This window comes from Ochlerotatus camptorhynchus, unplaced genomic scaffold (genome assembly GCF_037179485.1).
Source record: "Ochlerotatus camptorhynchus isolate MF236.1 unplaced genomic scaffold, CSIRO-AGI_Acam_v1.1 ptg000265l, whole genome shotgun sequence".
Lineage (NCBI taxonomy): Eukaryota > Metazoa > Arthropoda > Insecta > Diptera > Culicidae > Ochlerotatus > Ochlerotatus camptorhynchus.
Window position 1 is genome coordinate 2133427 of NW_027040755.1, and position 17287 is coordinate 2150713.

The 17287-nt window shown below is 36.8% G+C and overlaps 2 protein-coding genes across 3 annotated transcripts in view; one reads left to right on the forward strand and one right to left on the reverse strand.

Annotated features, from left to right (window-relative positions):
- Nucleotides 1-17287, reverse strand: part of LOC135705327 (putative uncharacterized protein DDB_G0271606) — a 225513-nt gene that overhangs the window by 149441 nt on the left and 58785 nt on the right. The window contains exon 2 of one of the 2 annotated variants that reach the window (XM_065227001.1): nucleotides 5887-5946. The exons of the other annotated variant lie outside the window; for it this stretch is intronic. The gene's annotated coding sequence lies outside the window, so the exon portion shown is untranslated. The remainder of the gene's footprint in view (nucleotides 1-5886; nucleotides 5947-17287) is intronic. 2 annotated transcript variants of the gene reach the window in all.
- The window catches only part of SPR (Sex peptide receptor), a 73951-nt gene that overhangs the window by 6533 nt on the left and 50131 nt on the right, over nucleotides 1-17287 (forward strand). The window contains exon 2 of the mRNA XM_065227023.1: nucleotides 15669-16315. Coding sequence (XP_065083095.1) covers nucleotides 15694-16315 — 622 coding nt within the window. The 5' untranslated portion in view covers nucleotides 15669-15693. The remainder of the gene's footprint in view (nucleotides 1-15668; nucleotides 16316-17287) is intronic.

A 17287-nucleotide genomic window follows, 5' to 3' on the forward strand; every position in this document is an offset into this window, starting at 1 on the left:
CCTTCTGCAAACTTACATTGCTTGTACTATAAGCACCCATCAATTGTAAGCGGACTCGTTCAACGTGTGATAGCCCCATTAAACACAAAAAACTATCCCGAAAACAAAAACAACTCTATTCACAGCTAAAATGTACTTACCCCCTTCATTTCTAGTCCCGAGAACAATGATCGAAACGAGTTGATCTCAGCTCCATCCCATCCCTTTGACATTGGAATCAGAATTGTACCACTGATATAAAAACCACAAACATATTTCTCGATATGAATGTCCAAAGCTCCATCCCATCCCTTTGATTCTTTCTAGACAACCACCATCAACTTTCTCCTTGTCTTTTGGATCCAGATAGTACGTATCGTTTCGATTTGCTTACAGACTGTTTTTTTTTTACAAGGTACGAATAATCTGTGCAGTTGAAAAAGAGACCGCTTTCTGAAGAAACTCTACTAGGAACATCAAGCTGAGAGATAATAAATAGTGAGATGAATTTTTGGGGTACGTATCTCCTATCGTACGGGTGCCTGAATAGGAATGATGGAGAACTTTTCCCTCAAGCAAAGTTTTCCAACCGCACTGCAGTATGGAGAAAGACCGCACAAGGAAGCCGATAATCCCAGGTATTAAAGAACTAATCTGCTTGTATAGTTTGATGCAATTTGAAAAGTGTACTGTTGCTATAGCTGTATATCAATCATGGATTTTTGGTAAGAACAGCTAAAGAAAAAATTTACACAATTTTGATAGCAATTTAACAGATGTGTCTCACAAGAAGGATTATTAAATTGAATGCATCTTACGCGCATGTCTGTAGAAAAATAGGTACTCACTAGTACCTATTTTTACAATTTTAAGTCCATCGCATATTCAATTGAAAGATGAAAATGCACACACTTGTTTTAATAATCACGCAGCATTAGCACAAAATACATCAAATTTTTTATTTGTTTTTATTGTCATTCGTGACTTTTCCGGGGATGGGATTTGAACTCGTGACTTTGGCGTGAGAGGTATGGATGTAAAACTCTACGCCAGGACCGTTCCTTAACACATTACATTAATTTTGGCGTTTAAGCACATCCACACATGTGTTTACACGCATGTGTACTTTTTGATTATGCTTATAGGGGAATTTACGTATTCTCGGCAACCTAAGCAGCGACCTTCTTTCTATAGCCTTTTTCTCTATGGAACGCACACATATGCAGTATTGGTTTGTTTACAATCTTTTGCTGCCAGCTGCTCTAACAATTTCAGTCGAAATAATTGTCAAAAACTGCTTTGAAACGCTTTTACAAAGCTCCAATCTTCTCTAGTGAGAGCGAGTATTGTCGGCAACCAGTTTTTCTTCGGCAACCGTTCCATTTGAACTGCATGTAAATCGGCTGTTCTATTATCGGCAACTCGAAATCAGCTACAATTTGAAGAGCGTGTGTTTTATTTCAAGAAAACCGTGCTAGATTGCTTTTTCTCAGTGGTAAAAATATAGTCAAATTGAAGCTGAAAGCATAAAGAATCGTTTGCTGAATGCATGCAAACGATTCTTTATGCTTTTGTGTTTTCGTAAGAAAATCCAGTGAAAATAGTGTTTCAATTTGGGTTGCCGAAAATAGTCTGTCATGCCGAAGCCGTCATTTCCCCTATATCTCTCAGCTGAACTTATTTACCGCCTTCAGTTGTGTGAGCCTTGAGAACGTGGAATCATTTGTACAACACCTAAATATCATAATTTTCTGAGGCCTATTGTATCAGATTTTCAATAGAGGTATTCACAAAGCGCATCGTAAAAGTGTAAATCCTCGTTATCCTGCGTTAACTACATGGATCCTGATATTTTAGGTAGTGTAACCATGTAGTTATTTTCTACGATTTTATGAAAATTTCCAGCGGTTGTATCACAAAAACTTCCTTAGTATCAAGAAGTTAATTTAAGCCTTTTGATTATATTTATCAATTACAAATCCTTGACACTATATTGTTTGTGAAAAGGTGATTTAATTAATTACTTTTAAGTGTAAAAGTTACTTTTTAGTTACCTAGACACTAAAAAGTGACCTACCACCAGACCTGCAGGTATGTCTTAACTCGTCAAGTTTCTAAGTAACACTGTTCTTATAAATTGAAATATTATATATCGATATATAGATTTTGTTTATTTCCTGCCATCCTAAGAATGTATGTATTTTTTAATTTTTTTTTTTACCAAATTTGCGATTATTTTTTACAGTGTGCATGTTTTTTCTGAAAAGACAATGCAGTTTCCTACAACATTATATCCGATGATTATGATTAGATTAGCCATTTTCACGCTTTTAAACGTTTTTAAACTAAAAATACTTTAAATTTTGTTAATTTTCATGAAAAAAAAACTATACTCACAAAAACAGTGAAAATCAACTATTCATTAAGCGGCTCCGGTGGTGTAGTGGAAAGCGTAATTAACTCTCACCCCAGCAGGCCTGGTTCAATGCCAGTCGGTGCCGCCGGGATGTTCTGGCATAACATATCTGATCACGTTTTCCTTCGGAAGGGAAGTAAAGTCGTCCTTTTCACAGGTTGTGCTTGAATTGTCAATTCAGAGCTTTTTAAACCTGCATTTTTGCGTTCGTATATTGTGTATCAAGCACGGGTAAATCGAAAAAAAGAACAATCCTTAACCGAATCGATCCCGGCACCTCCAGCAGTACACTGCACCTTTGCCTAGACTATGCCTGATATATATTACCAATGACAAGTTTGACCATTGCAACAACCAGTGACGAGAATGACATCTGTGAATGATTGAGCAGGTTGTAATTGAAGGAACACAAAACGTATTCAACCACATTGTATTGGCCACCCGGCCACCGTTATTTCCTTCCAACTTCAGTTTAAGGATGGAAACGATGTCACCTTTGACGAGAAGATTAAAATTAATGAGCGATCCAACAGAATTTGATTCATGATCTAACTCGGTACAGTTGGGAATGTTACCGGTTTCTATGTAAATTCCATAAACATAAACGTTTAACAGGCAGCACTCGATGTGGGGAAGAACCCGCTTGACACGGTATGATTAGGCATTTATAGAACCCCAGTAATGTCAACATCCATTCACGGTTTCCTGCATCCCATGCCTCAGCTCAGCATGTCATCAAGCAGAGTAATTGTATGCTAACAGCGGTGGAAAAATTAATCATTACTTAATGCATAGCAGCCGTATATTCACACTCATTCTTTCTCGGTAATGGATAAAAGCAATTTTGGAAGTGGAATCAACGATTTACTGCCATGGTGAGAGCAAACATTGGGAAACGTAGGAATTCATTTCTCCACGCTCGGAATCAGTGGTGCGATTTTATTTTGTTCACCGGCGGTTTTTGCAATTAATGTTTGATCAGAAGTGATAATCGATACATACACTACAATCATCCCTGAATATAAAAAATTCAAAATTCTAATGAAATAATTTATTCCTGGTGAATCTTTCATTATTTGGATAGCTCGAACTAAATATAAAGCGGCGCCGGTGGTGTAGTGGTAAGGGTGATTGCCTCTCACCCCAAGGGTCTGGGTTCAATGCAAGGAGGCACCGCCGCGATTTTCTGAGGCATAAAATCTCTGATCACGCGTTCCTTTGGGAGGGAAGTAAAGCCGTTGGTCCCCGGTCCATGAGTTGATGATTCGATATGAAAGGTCAAGATGTGGGAGCTCGGTAGCATTGTTACTCAGTACGGAAAACAAGATCGACGGAAACCAAATCAAGGAAAAAAAAGTTGCTTAATGGAACACAACTCGGCTTCATGGAACTAATCTAATAAGAGCTTTAACATCAAACAAAGTTCGTAATGTAATGCCGTACGAGGTAGGTCAAGCGAAATAAAATCGAACCAATAAAATCCAAGAAAAACTCAATAAAATAAAAATCCGTTTTGCTGCAACAGGTTGGTTTTAGTTACGCAACTGACTGTGGTGGAATTTCCCGAGAAAAAAAAACTAGATTTCTCTTGAAGTTCGATGTGATAATACAACCACAACTTGTACTGCATCACTTCGTCACTAACTTGGTGCTACTTTGTTCAGTTACAAGTTATTTATCGTTCTGTGCTAGGGTAAAGGCTCCTATAGTTGTGAGTTCTCCTTATGTTGCGGTACTGGAATTTATGCTGATTTTGAAGACAAGTGTGATAAAATGCATGTTTGATCGATAACTTATTCTCTTATAACAAGATTTAAAACGTTTCAATCGTTAACTTAAGTTAGTGTAAAAAGCAGAATACTAAAACAAATTTCCCAAAAAAAAAAAATAGCCTTTGCACTTATAGTTTTGGTAGTGTACCTATAGTTGCGGGTTCAATAAATATTGTGCCTGTGATCAAAGTCTAGAGCGCATTTGGCGCAGTTAATATTTGTGCTACCATCTTTTATGTCTTCTTCTTCTTCGCATTTCAAGCTTATTGCATATCGCATATTAGCTTATTGCGTGCTCTCAACTTAGTGTTCTAGATGCACTTCCACAGTTATTAATTGAGAGCTTTCGATGCCTGTACCATTTTATCATTGGTAGAATTGTGTCCAAGTCCAATCATACTTCTATGCTCAGGGAAGTCGAGAAATTTTCCAGTCCGAAAAATTCCTAGACCGGACCGGGAATCGAACCCAGCCACCTCCAGCATGGTCTTGCTTTGTAGCTGCGCCTTTACCGACTGATTGATTTAGTTGTTCGACTGGTTTTATGGAGATTTCGTTTTTATGGCTTTCTCAGTCTAGGGTAATTCAAACAGTTAGTTTTGCATTGCCCGACGTTTCGGCCGAAACGTCGGGCAATGCAAAACTAACTGTTTGAATTACCCTAGACTGAGAAAGCCATAAAAACGAAATTTACCGACTGAGCTAAGGGAGGCCCCCATCTTTTATGTGCAATGTTTATTATTGAAATGTGTAGCCTCATTGGCCTAAAAAGGTGGTGATGTTACATTAACTGGTCGGTACCGCAACAAAAAGAATTAAAAACTGAAACTTTGGGTACTCGGTTCCTTCACAGAACAAAAATCTTAATATTACTAACAACATGCACGAAGTATTGCTTACAAAGGTGGACGGTTGCATACAATATAGTAATATTTAATTAAATCTCACATATATATGATCCATAATGTAATCTTGTATGATAAATGACGCTCCATTTATATACATCATATTGAATAAAAATGTATACTACTTTTTAGAACTTTGTATAGATGTAGGTAAATTTGTCAGGATCGCGAGCATTTTTCCCGCAAAAAAGAGAAGAAAATCAACAAGTCCGATTTCTGAAATTTTTTTTTTTTTTTTTTATACTTTATTATAGAGATTTTTAGCCATAGGCTAGTTCATCTCTTAGATTTCTGATATGCTAGGAGGATTGCTTTCAATTTATATAAATAAAACAAGTTAGTTCCTCCACTATTGGGTCACTTACCCAACTACCGTACTCGAAAGGGAATGAAGGAGCGTAAAAACATTTCCACCAACACATCAAACTAATAAATCGAAAATTGTAGTTCGTTCTCTTTGAACAGTGGAAAGTGATCCATTAGCTTCCAACGCGACTCCGGGTGCAGTATTCAATATCAAACTTCCATTAAATGGCAATCACGACGAATGGCCCGACGTATACATCAATCACTAGAATCCCAATGCACTTCATTATTTTTTGCCGTTTATCAATGCACCGTATAACCTTATACGTGCACCTTAATTAATATAACCCTACATAGATTTCAAGCGCACGGTGATTGATGCTCAACCAAGTAAAAACAAAAATCTCTGATCAATAGTCAATGTACATAGAAAAACAGGGAAGTCAGGGTTTGCTGGGCAGAAGAACTCCATATGGATGCTGTTGCCAGGACTTTAAACGAACATTACCTTTGTTCAAATATTCGTCACTAGTAGAAGTCTAATAAAGATGGACGTATTATGAAACACCTGAAACGAACATGAAAGAAAGACGAGTTACTATTTTTAAGAATTCTACTATCGATTGGTTTTCTATGAAAAAAAAAAGTAGTTGCATTGAAATATACAGCTCGGAATGAAATATGGATACTACCTAGTATATTGTGCATTTAAATCAAAAATAACTGTCGCTAGTTAATTGACTTCCGACACGACTCGTAGCGCTGCAAAAGAACTGTCACACTTGAATCCTGATGAACGTAGGAGTTTTTGTGGAATACCTGTCCCTCTCCATGGACATGGAGGTTGACGGTACTGAAGCAAAGGGTTACGTTTAATTTCTTTATATTTGTAACGATGATGATTTCCTATAGTGACACATATCACCTTCTAAATGCTTCAGTATGCCTCAAACGATTAATTCTTGGTTGTTAATAGAACTTCCTTGATGAAATCGGCTGCTTCATGCAGACTGAGCAATTCTGATTATAGTATCAGATTTGTTCTGTATACATAGGAACTGGGAGGGCTTATTAGAAACTTCTCACCAATAAAGTAATGATCTTCTAGTAAATTTTGAATATAATTTTATTAATATTTTATTTTATTTAAGCATATTATTTTTATTACAGTCAATTAGCATTAGCATACGATACAAGAATATTTATTTTACTTAATTACCTTTGAAAGTTTTTTTTTTCTATTTTTATTTTTTTTATTTTTTTTTTGTTTATTTTTTTTTCGTTATCCGAAAATTTTCTCAATTTGGTTAGAAGTTTCGAAGCGAACGCATTTATACAGGCCTAATAGAAAGATAAACAGAAAAAGTGTATCATGAAGAATGGTTGCATTCAGGGTTGCTTCCACTCACTAGCTATAGATGAGTGATTTTCGGAGTTTTGAATTCGTTAGATGTTGTAATGGAGATTTGTGTTGTTGGATGCAGGAGTAGATTGGGTGGCGGGTGTTTGACGCATAGAGCCTGTCAATTTCGCTTTCAGAGTGCCGCAGTCGGCGGTTTTATGATTCGTGAGCGCTCGCGATTCGTAGAATCGTTGATTGTGACTGCAAGTGGATCTCGCGGGTTTTGTGTGTCGGACGCTTGCTTTTTGGCCTCTTCTTGTGTCTAACATATGCAGAGTATCATTATAGCGTCTAATTGTTTTGCGATTCCTGGTTGCGTGAAATATAATTGTGAGAATATCACGTTTTGTTTGTAGATAATTTTTTTATTTATTTCATGTAATTATCGTAAATAATAGATAGTTCATCCATATATTCGTACTTTGACGCGAAGCGCTGTGGATTATGAGATGCTCGATGACCCTGGAGGGATCAATTTTGCTTACTGAGCAGAAAATCATGGGTTTAATCTCAAGCTCGCCGTCATGACTCTTAAAATTCATGATCACTAAACAAAATGAATATGTTCTTTCGATAGCCGACTATCGAGAGATTAAATAAACAACAAATAAACAATACTTACTTTTGGTTGCATCGCCAACTTGTGGTGAATCCTAACCAAATACCCTACCCAACCCTCCAACTCCGTAGCACTTATGAGGGTGTCGCTAAGTCGGTGGCCTCTCGTTAAGTAAGTACTACATCAACATTTCCTTCCATATCCCTAGTTATGGTAAAGATGGGCGTGGCCGGGAATAGCGACAGTCACGCTTCTGTTACTCTTATTTAGATTGGAACCAATGTTTACTCCCCAGCATTATTCCTGAAAGTAGTCTAGCTGAGAATTTCAGAAGAGACGTGAGTGTCGCTAGTATCCAATCTACGGAGTATATCATAACAATGCTAACGCTATACCTGTATAGAGAGAGAAGGATCAGTAATTTCCATTTAATATCACTACCTAGTCGAGTATATTAGTACAAGACACTGAAGAACCCTGCATATTGTAACGAAATACGCGTATCTGTCAAGGAAAAGCAAATAAGTAGTGGAATGAAATGGAAATTACTTATCCTTCTCTATATTTATACTGTCACATAGGTCAACAATAATAAAAACAATGCAAAGTCATGATGGGTAACTTTGGAAGTCGCAAGTCATACTTCCGAACCATTGATTGATACTCACGTTAACGGGAAGCTCATCGTCTCAAAAAAATACCTTTTGTTTTTTTTTCTAAAAATGTTAGGGAAATATGGGAAATGGCTCTAATGTTGGCCTATGGATCTAAGATTGGGCCCATCGCTAAAAATCTGCTATTTATCAATTTTATCTAGATGAACGCGTCTTTGAGACGGTACTTATGAATATTTTTGGTTGCAATTGAAAATTTTGTCGATTGCTAAATTTATGTATGGACCCAAATTAGGGGCATTTAGGTCGACATTACATTCATTTCCCCTATATAGCAAATCTGAAAATAATCTTTTTTTTTCCCAATTCTAAAGAGAATTTACGTGTAAAACATGTTATCGATGTCATTATGGCAAAAAGTTGGATTTGTTTTGAGTGCGATAGAAAAAATGTTCTTACATGTAATTTTTCTCAAAAAATCTGAGTAAAAACTAATTTTCTTAGATTTTGGATAGGTATCTTTTACCAATATTTAAAAAAAAATGTGCTAGGAATTTATTTTTTTTTTTTTTTAGCTGTATGCTTCCCGTTAAGAAATCCCATAAACTTGTGACCCGCCGACATTGAAGGCTGGCAAACATTGTACGATCAAAACGAGCTTGAAACACTAAAATAACCCAAATCCCGCACAAAATACAACGTTCGCTAACTAAAAAACTTTTGATTTGTATTTGCATCGTAACATGATTCTAGACACACTTTCATAGTGACAAGGAATAGATATAAACAATACAATCATAAAGAAATGAACTATTGATATATGAAGTTTAGGCTCGATTCAGTACTAATTTAAATACACATTTGATATGCAGAACGACCAATAGGAGTAAATCTTACACCTAATAATTTCCTAATTCTGAAAGACAGTAAAGTGAGTGGAAGCAACCCTACCAACAACTTTATAAGATTGCTAGAAATTTTAATGCAGTTTCGGATGACTGTCCTACAAATAACCATGCGCCCCCACGAAACCCTATCACAAGTAAGGCCCAGCTCAGCACTTTCAGGACTACATACACTCGCAAAATGTATTAAAACTTATTCCACTACTCAGCGTTGTTTATCGTCTAACTTGTCGTACTTGCTCTCGTGAGATCGTAGCTCGAGTAAAAGAATGACAGTTCATACCAGTCAACAACAACTCTAAAACTTGTCGCACTTTCTTGAACAAAGCACTATGCTAATAGTGTGTCTGCTGCAACGTAATACAACCCGAAAACTTTTCCAATTCCCTTCGTTCTCCATAAAACTGTGTTTACCAGCAGCACATCTGTAATCGTCACTGCTGATGTTACAAAATAGTATCCCAAGTAAACATCATTCAACGTTGAATGCTCCCCAGTTTTTCATAGAATACGGGGACCATGATATAGTCATATAGCAAAACCTCGACATGTTTTGAATACTTCAATACCCTGTTGATGTGCGGTATCCTTCCGTTGTGTTGGCTGGCTCGCTTTGGTCTGCTCTGCGGTAAGTGGTAATACACCCACAACACACCTTTCGTTGTTGGCGAATGGCAAATCTACTCGACCGAGATGAATTTGTTTTCAGCTTCTGGCGTGTGTTGTTCGCTTTCTGACGCCCTGTATGCGGAAAGGATACCAAATGGAAATGGGCCAATTATTTTTATCTACCATATACACGTCCGTACATATCTGCTACGGCTCGTTAGCCACGCTTCCCGCTTCGCAGTACTGAGGAGTAATAGATACCAAATCATCGTTATCCTTTTATTGGAAATTTATATCAGACTCGAGTACCGTCATTCTCTATTATGCTTGTTACGAGTTGCTTGTCTAATCCATTCATAATATACATACCATGAATATGGGCACTTTGGGGCCTCTCTAAGCTCAGTCGCTTAAAGGTGCAGTTATAAAGCACGGCCATGCACCGCGGGCTCGATTCGAGGAACTTTAGGGGTGGACAAATGATTGCAAGAATGAAAAAAGAAAAACTTAACAGCAGTTCCAATTGGGACGTAAAATCCATAAGAAGAAGAGGAAGAATATTTATTTCCTGGTTAGGCTGTTGGGTGTAGAATGTGGATGTATTTCGGTGAGATGTTGTTTTCCAGCATTTTTATTACATCCCGAGACGTACATAACTATGTTGCAAAAACCAGACATACGCGTGTCGTGAGGTGTAGGTATGTAGATAGAAAAAAATGCGTACAAACCGGACAAAAGCTGTTCGCTTGCTGCGCCATAAAAATCACGTAAATTATCTTGATCTATTTATAATGAAGCACTAGTGACCGTGATCATGGTTCAGTCTGTTGGAAACAAATATTGCTCGAGACTCGGCAGCTGGAGCTAAGGAATAAGGAGTAATTCGAAAACATGAGATTTAGAAACTGCTGTGTGCCAGGGTCAAATCATCACCTGCAGGCAACTAGTAACGTCCAGCAGATGAACATCCAGTCGTTCGTCTGTTTCTCTACCATGCTCAAGCTACCATGCTCAAGCTGGAAGGAAAATGATAAATGGCGTCATCTATCGTCTTTTCGAGGCTAAAAAGATGGCATAAACAATTTATTTTAAATTGCCCAAATCAAACCTAGATGATTTCATTAGGATAACATTTCTGCTTGGAATTCCACCCCCACATAAAGCTAGATGAGCATCGCGAGTGTATACGATGTCAAACATTTCCGTCGTTTTAAAAAGGCACCAACAGCGGACAGATGGAAAATAATGTGCACAAGAATTGACTACATGAAGTAAGCCAGCAAAAAGCTTAAATAAATAAGCAGCTGTTGATCCATTAAATATGTTACACTCTAAGAGGAGAGCCGCGGTTAAGAAAACTGTAACAACAAGAAGTGAAAAAATGGGTGCCACAGCGGAATTCTCAATAATGACGAGTCTCGTTCTGAACTTTGACAAGCAATGTATTAGTTACTTTTCGCCTAAGACTTTAGGGACATGTTCTGTTTAACAACACTCTATTGTGCGCTGTTCGCTCCACATAAGAGTACTGTTTTGTAGTATGGGCTTCAATTTACAGCAACGGGGAGAATTGCGTTGAGGCGAGTTATGAAAGTTGCTGTAATTAGATGACCCTACAAATACTTAACCTGTTCGCCGTGGTGTCTCTAAGGCTGTCATCATCATAAACAAATAAAATTGATTACAGTTTTTCTGTTGAACTCTTTTTCTAGGCTTCTTTTGCGAGCGTTTTGCCGGCTCTCAACTTAGTATTCTAGATGCACATCCACGGTTATAAATTGAAAGCTTTCTATGCCAACTAGGGTGGGCCACTGTTGTATGGAAAAACGTAAACTTGACCACATCAAGCGAGAACAAATCTTTTTTGGTTTCATTGTGAGTCACAAACAACTGTGCAAAATTTGGGGACGATTGGTTATACCCGGCTGAAAATTGAACTGCATTTTATGATAGCATTTTATAATTAAAAGTAATGACAAAACCCCAAAAGAGCAAAAACACTCCTTACCATCCCTCTCCAACTGGGGAGTTTGGTAAAGAGAGATGATCAACCAGATTCTTACCTACTTCAAAGTTGTCCTTACTCGCTTTCTACTCTCTATAAACAATTTTCACACTGCCGTCCTCTAACGAAACTATCAACTCTATATTTTCATATGACAGATGATATAAAATTACCACTTTAAGTCTATTATTTGACGCTTAGCATCTTCAATAGTTAACTTCATGCATGAAGTAATACAAACTAAATAGGGAAAATATTTGCTTCTGCAATACCTTAACCTATTTCGTCAGGGGGGTAAACAACGTCCTTGAGGGCTCAATTTTGGTATGTGGATACATTGTGTTTGAGAGCATTCATTGGCCAAATTTGAGTGCTCTAGGACTTTGTTTACCCCCTGACGATAATAGGTTAAGGTATTGCCGAAGCCAACATTTCCCCTAATAAATTACACATCCATTCAACGATCAGTACTTCAAATCTTTTTTCAAGACAAATCACGAATAACTTAAAAAAGTTAAAGCGATTATATAAAAGATATTATTTATTTATTTATTTATTAAACTTGCTGAATATTCTTTTATCCTGAGTATTTTTATTGTTATCCTATAAATAATAAACAATTGTAACCATAAAAACGAACAATTTTGTAGACCAAACATTGATCAGCTCAAAAAGCTCGATCTTTTACATGTATTAATTTTTGATTTTTTTCCGATGATTTTATGAAATATTTAAAAATATTTGGGAATATATCTAAGTTGCCTTGACCTTTGGGCGAACCGTACCTAATGGTTTGAAAAGCATTGTGAAATATTTTCATTACAATTCTTTAGTTTTAAAGCTTCTTTGTTCACGAGGTTGTATAAAATATTTAAACATTATTACTCGTTGACAGTGCTTCTAAAAATGCTTTAACATATAAAAGGTATCAATTTGGTTTATAATTTTTTTTTATAACTTTATTAAAGAGATTTTCACGCTTTATATTTTTTTAAATTACCGGTACCGAAGAAAACCGGTATTTTCTCATGCCAGTACTGGTAATTTGATACCAGAAAATCACCGGTAAAACCGGTACCTGTACCACATCCTCCGCATCCTATTCTTGCTACTGATTCTGTCTAATTCTAAGGTGTCAGAGGTGTATAGTTATTCGTAAATTCATTATTGGGTATATGGCTGAATTATCTATTATTGAATAATTATTATTTACGATAATTACAGAAAACAATAAAATAAAATATTGGCTACAGACAAAACATGACTACACATATCTCAACAAGATATTCTTACAAATATATTTGACACACCCATTCTTCATGATACACATTTTGCTGCCTATTTTTATATTAGGCCTAAGGACATGCGTTCGCTTCGAAGCTTCTATTCAATCTAGGACATCTATCAGATCACAAAAAAAAACAAAACCAAAAACTTAAAACGTTCCAAAGGTAGGTACATATATGAAAACAACAAATGACTGATTCGTTTACGCGAAAACGAGCAAGTAATATTGAATCTCTTGTATCGTATGCTAATTGACAGGAACACAAATAATATAGGGTAAGTGAGCTAGTTCTGGTACTAGTGATCCAGCTTTTGGCCTAAATCAAATTTGAAATTAATTTTCATGGATTTGATTGCGTATATAGGGTATAGGTATAGGATTGCGTATATAGGTCCCTAACCTCGGTCTAATATGCAGCCATCGATTACGTTTTTAATCATAACTCATCAATGAATTTACCTGCAAACGATATTCTACTGCTAAATGGTATGCTTAGATATGCTTATCATGTCGTTTGCTATCAGAAACCACGAAAAGTTGAAAAACTTACTTTTTTTAAGACAATAACTCACGAGGGAAATGTATGTAATATGGGTCTATTGTCCCCAAATTGGGTCTATTTATGGATGCAACTTCGTCCTATCTTGTTTGATCCTCAAAAAAACGCTCTTGGTAACGTTTTCTGATGTATTTTTTTTATCACTATCACTGTTAACTTAATGCTCTTCATTCCTCAAAACATTTCTTAGAGAAAATTTTACGAAAACTACATTAAATCACTCAATTTAAAAATTAAAAATTAAAAATTTCGCTTATCGTCTTTTGACCGCAGAATATCTAAATCAGAACATTGTGATGTTCATTATACAGGTTTGGCAGAAAAAATCTCCCTTCCTGTTCGTTCCTTATCATCCAAATGCAAAACAACATTGTTGACGTTACTCTTATTGCTATATGCTGTCAAATGAATTTCATGGGCCATAGTTAGGAACATAGAAAAGAAATGTGTCCCTAAAGTTGGGTCCATGTTTTACTTGTGAAAACGTTGTTAAACAATTAAAATAAACATAAAATATTCAAACAGCAACTGTAAGTTTTACGTCTAGTGTGTATTATCAGGTAATTCCAATCAATAAATGCCATAATCAGGCCATTTGATGATCGTCAGTCAACCTTCCCATCTTAACCTTATAAGTCATGGCGGCTAAAAACTCCGAACATTGTGATATTCTCAACCAGTTTTATTACTTACGAGAGCTGAAAATGTATTGAAATGTTGTGATATAAATTGATTTGTGTGTGGTACACATTTATCAACCATCAGTGATCAATATTTTCCTTATTTTTTGTGTAATATTCCTTAATTAATTATTTATTTGCGTGATAGGCCGAATGAAAGGACTAGACCCACATTACATACCGTAACCCTATACGGCAAAATATATCTTCTAACCATGTTTTGTGAAGAATGATAAAATTTGAAAATTAAGATAGGGCCAAACCACCAGGGGAAAAACTGGCGCACTGTAGGGTAAGTGTAGATTAAAATAATAATAAAGTTTTATGCTCAATTTACTAAAAAAAATCATTATTTTATTGGTGAGAAGTTTCTAATAAGCCCTCCCAGTTCCTCTGTTTACAGAACAAATCTGATAGTATGATTATCATAGTTGCAAATATACAGAGACTAAACATACCCCTTTGCTTCAGTGACGTCTACCTCCATGTCTATGGGGAGGGGTATTGATAATAATTTCCCTTCCTATCAATATATTGATGCGTGTGATGTCAACTTAACGCCTATTTTCGTCCTATAAGTATAAAACGTCAAACTGGTTTCTTGTATATTTTTGCATTTGGAAATCGAACAATTATTCATAAATAAAAAAAAAAATACAGATAGAAAAATACTAAAATTTCATCACTTAATAACAATGTTGACACCTGAAGACGGGCCCGGCATAGGGGTTAGCATCCATACTTCTCACGCATAAGGTCACGAGTTCAAATCTGATCCCCGGACATGTCACTAATGACCTTAAATGTGTGAAAATTACTATAATAAAAAATAAAGTCGAGAAAATTCCCAACCTGAAAGATTTTCTATACCAGACCGGAATCGAACCCGCCGCTTCCGGCTTGTTAAAATAGTCAGCCTCAACTGAGGTCCCTAAATGCAAATGATATTCAAATTAAATACACACATTGATCTACCATGCTAATTCCAACAAATTCATAACTTTGACCCAACTACTGAATTGTTTCATCAGCAGCAATAGCAGGTTGAGATGGTTTAGTTATCCTAATAATTTCTACTGACCGTTGGATGCTTTTCGATTGTATTCTACTGATAAGCTGCCTATCCACGACGCACTGCAGCTGAAATTAAACCAAATGGGAATAACAGCTTCGATTCCCGCTGCATTGTTTGGTACATAAATCTTTCAATTCTGTTTTAACTCGGATTGGCTGACACTGTCAAATGGTACATGCAAGCCTACATCAGCATAAAAAAACTCTAATAATTCGGGATTTGCAGCAGCGGTTAGCGATTGGTAATTTATTTCGAAAATCGTTCCGAAGCGTCAGCGTGTCATGCCAATTATTGTCCATGTTCTGCACTAGCTCCTAAATAAGGATACCTAATAAATAACACATGTGGAAACATGAACGCGATAAAATTGAAATAGATTCTCACAGAGGAAAAGATCTGACCAACCACCACGTTCCACAGTGAGTGGCGAAAGGATTCCTAAGCAATCACATCTTTTCAGTCCATCCATCACATAGAGACGACATGTGTGTATGCTATTCCCATTGCTGCTAACCTAGATTCCGGAATAATTCCAGTGTTTGAGTTTGTATCTCATACGATTTTTCTCTTCTTTCCGATTCTTTTATTCCACAGCTAGATTTACTGTAAAGGAAAATTTATGGTAGCATCATGTCCCACGACTGAAATAATCAATATGTCAATTGATGCTGCTGTAGCTGCTAGTGCTGGTGATGCCTCTAATGTCTTCAGTCGATTATCGTCTTCCGTTTCTGGAGCCGGAGCAGGTTCAGCACTTGCCACAAATGGAGGTGGTGGAGGCGAGCGAAAGCTGCATTACTTCGACGGCAGCGAAGATGACACCACGGCAACTAAACAACAATTTTACAGCCTCCAACACCAACAGAGGGCACTCTCGTTTGGAGAAAATATCACAACCTCCACAATGTACTCCTCACTGGATCCTGGCATTTACAATCCGGTAGAGGCGGAAAATGAGACTGACTTTTACTACATCAATGGACCAGGCGCTTACGGTGGCTATGCAGGAAGCCACAATGGCACACTACCGTACGCAGATGATTACTATCAAGGCTGTATGGGAATAGACGGTAACGTTTCCTATCTGAACGTGTCGTGCGAAACGATCCTCAACTACAGCATACCACTGTACGGCTACTGTACACCCATCTTCATCCTAATTACACTGACTGCCAACTCGCTGATCGTGATTGTCCTCAGCAAACGCAGCATGGCGTCGCCAACCAACTTCGTGTTGATGGGTAAGTTTCGTGTTCGGTATCCTAAAATTAACTCCAGCTTTGCTGTCCCGACGGGTTTGCCTTAGAAGCTAATTATAAAAGTAATAAATCAGTCTTAATCAAATAATCAAACTGACTTGAATGTTCTTCTTTGGTTATACAGGCGGTTCCGGTGCGGAGATGTTTCATTTTTCTCTTGATGTTCATCTTTCTATATAGAAGGAAGGAATCAAATTCCCATAAAATATGCTCTCAACGCTACTAAATATCGTAACTGTTCCGGTAGGTTGCTGCTGTAGCAATCTTGAATTCTTTTTGCTATTCTGACAGTGGCATGTATGTTTCACGTTTCTCCGGAACAGGAAGACGAATAACAGGTGCTTGAATGTATTCCAGAGAATTGGATAAGCTCATAGAAGTGATGTCAAAACCAATAATTAATTGTATATTAATACATTTCCTCGTCTGCTACTGACATCAATGCTCAAACGAGTGTTTATTAGCAAAAAAATATAAAGGCCGATAAGCTGTACGTTAACCAAACCGAATGACATTTTTATAATTAAAACATAAGCTATTTTTCGTTTAAATTTCGTGAAATTAGGAAGTTTTACTGACATATTTTTAAGCATATCATTTTCTAAGTAACACATTTCCGTCATCTACTGATTGAATTAAGTTACAAAAGCAGAAACAACCGTCATGTGACAAGTACGCTACTAGAGTTTACACATATTTGGTAAACAGACAGTTTACCAGTTTACACATATTTGGCAAACAGATTTTATAGGAACTAACTCGGTTAGTAGACATATCGTAAACCATTCTGTTTTTTATGTATTATGGAATACAATATATATTGTTCCGTGAAAGCACAACAAAAAACTCACTTACACCTTGCCTTAAGCATAAAACGACGTGCTTGAGCTTCCATTTTCATCCTCCCATCGCCCCGGGCTCGACCACTCAAAGGTGAGTATGGGAAATATCGCG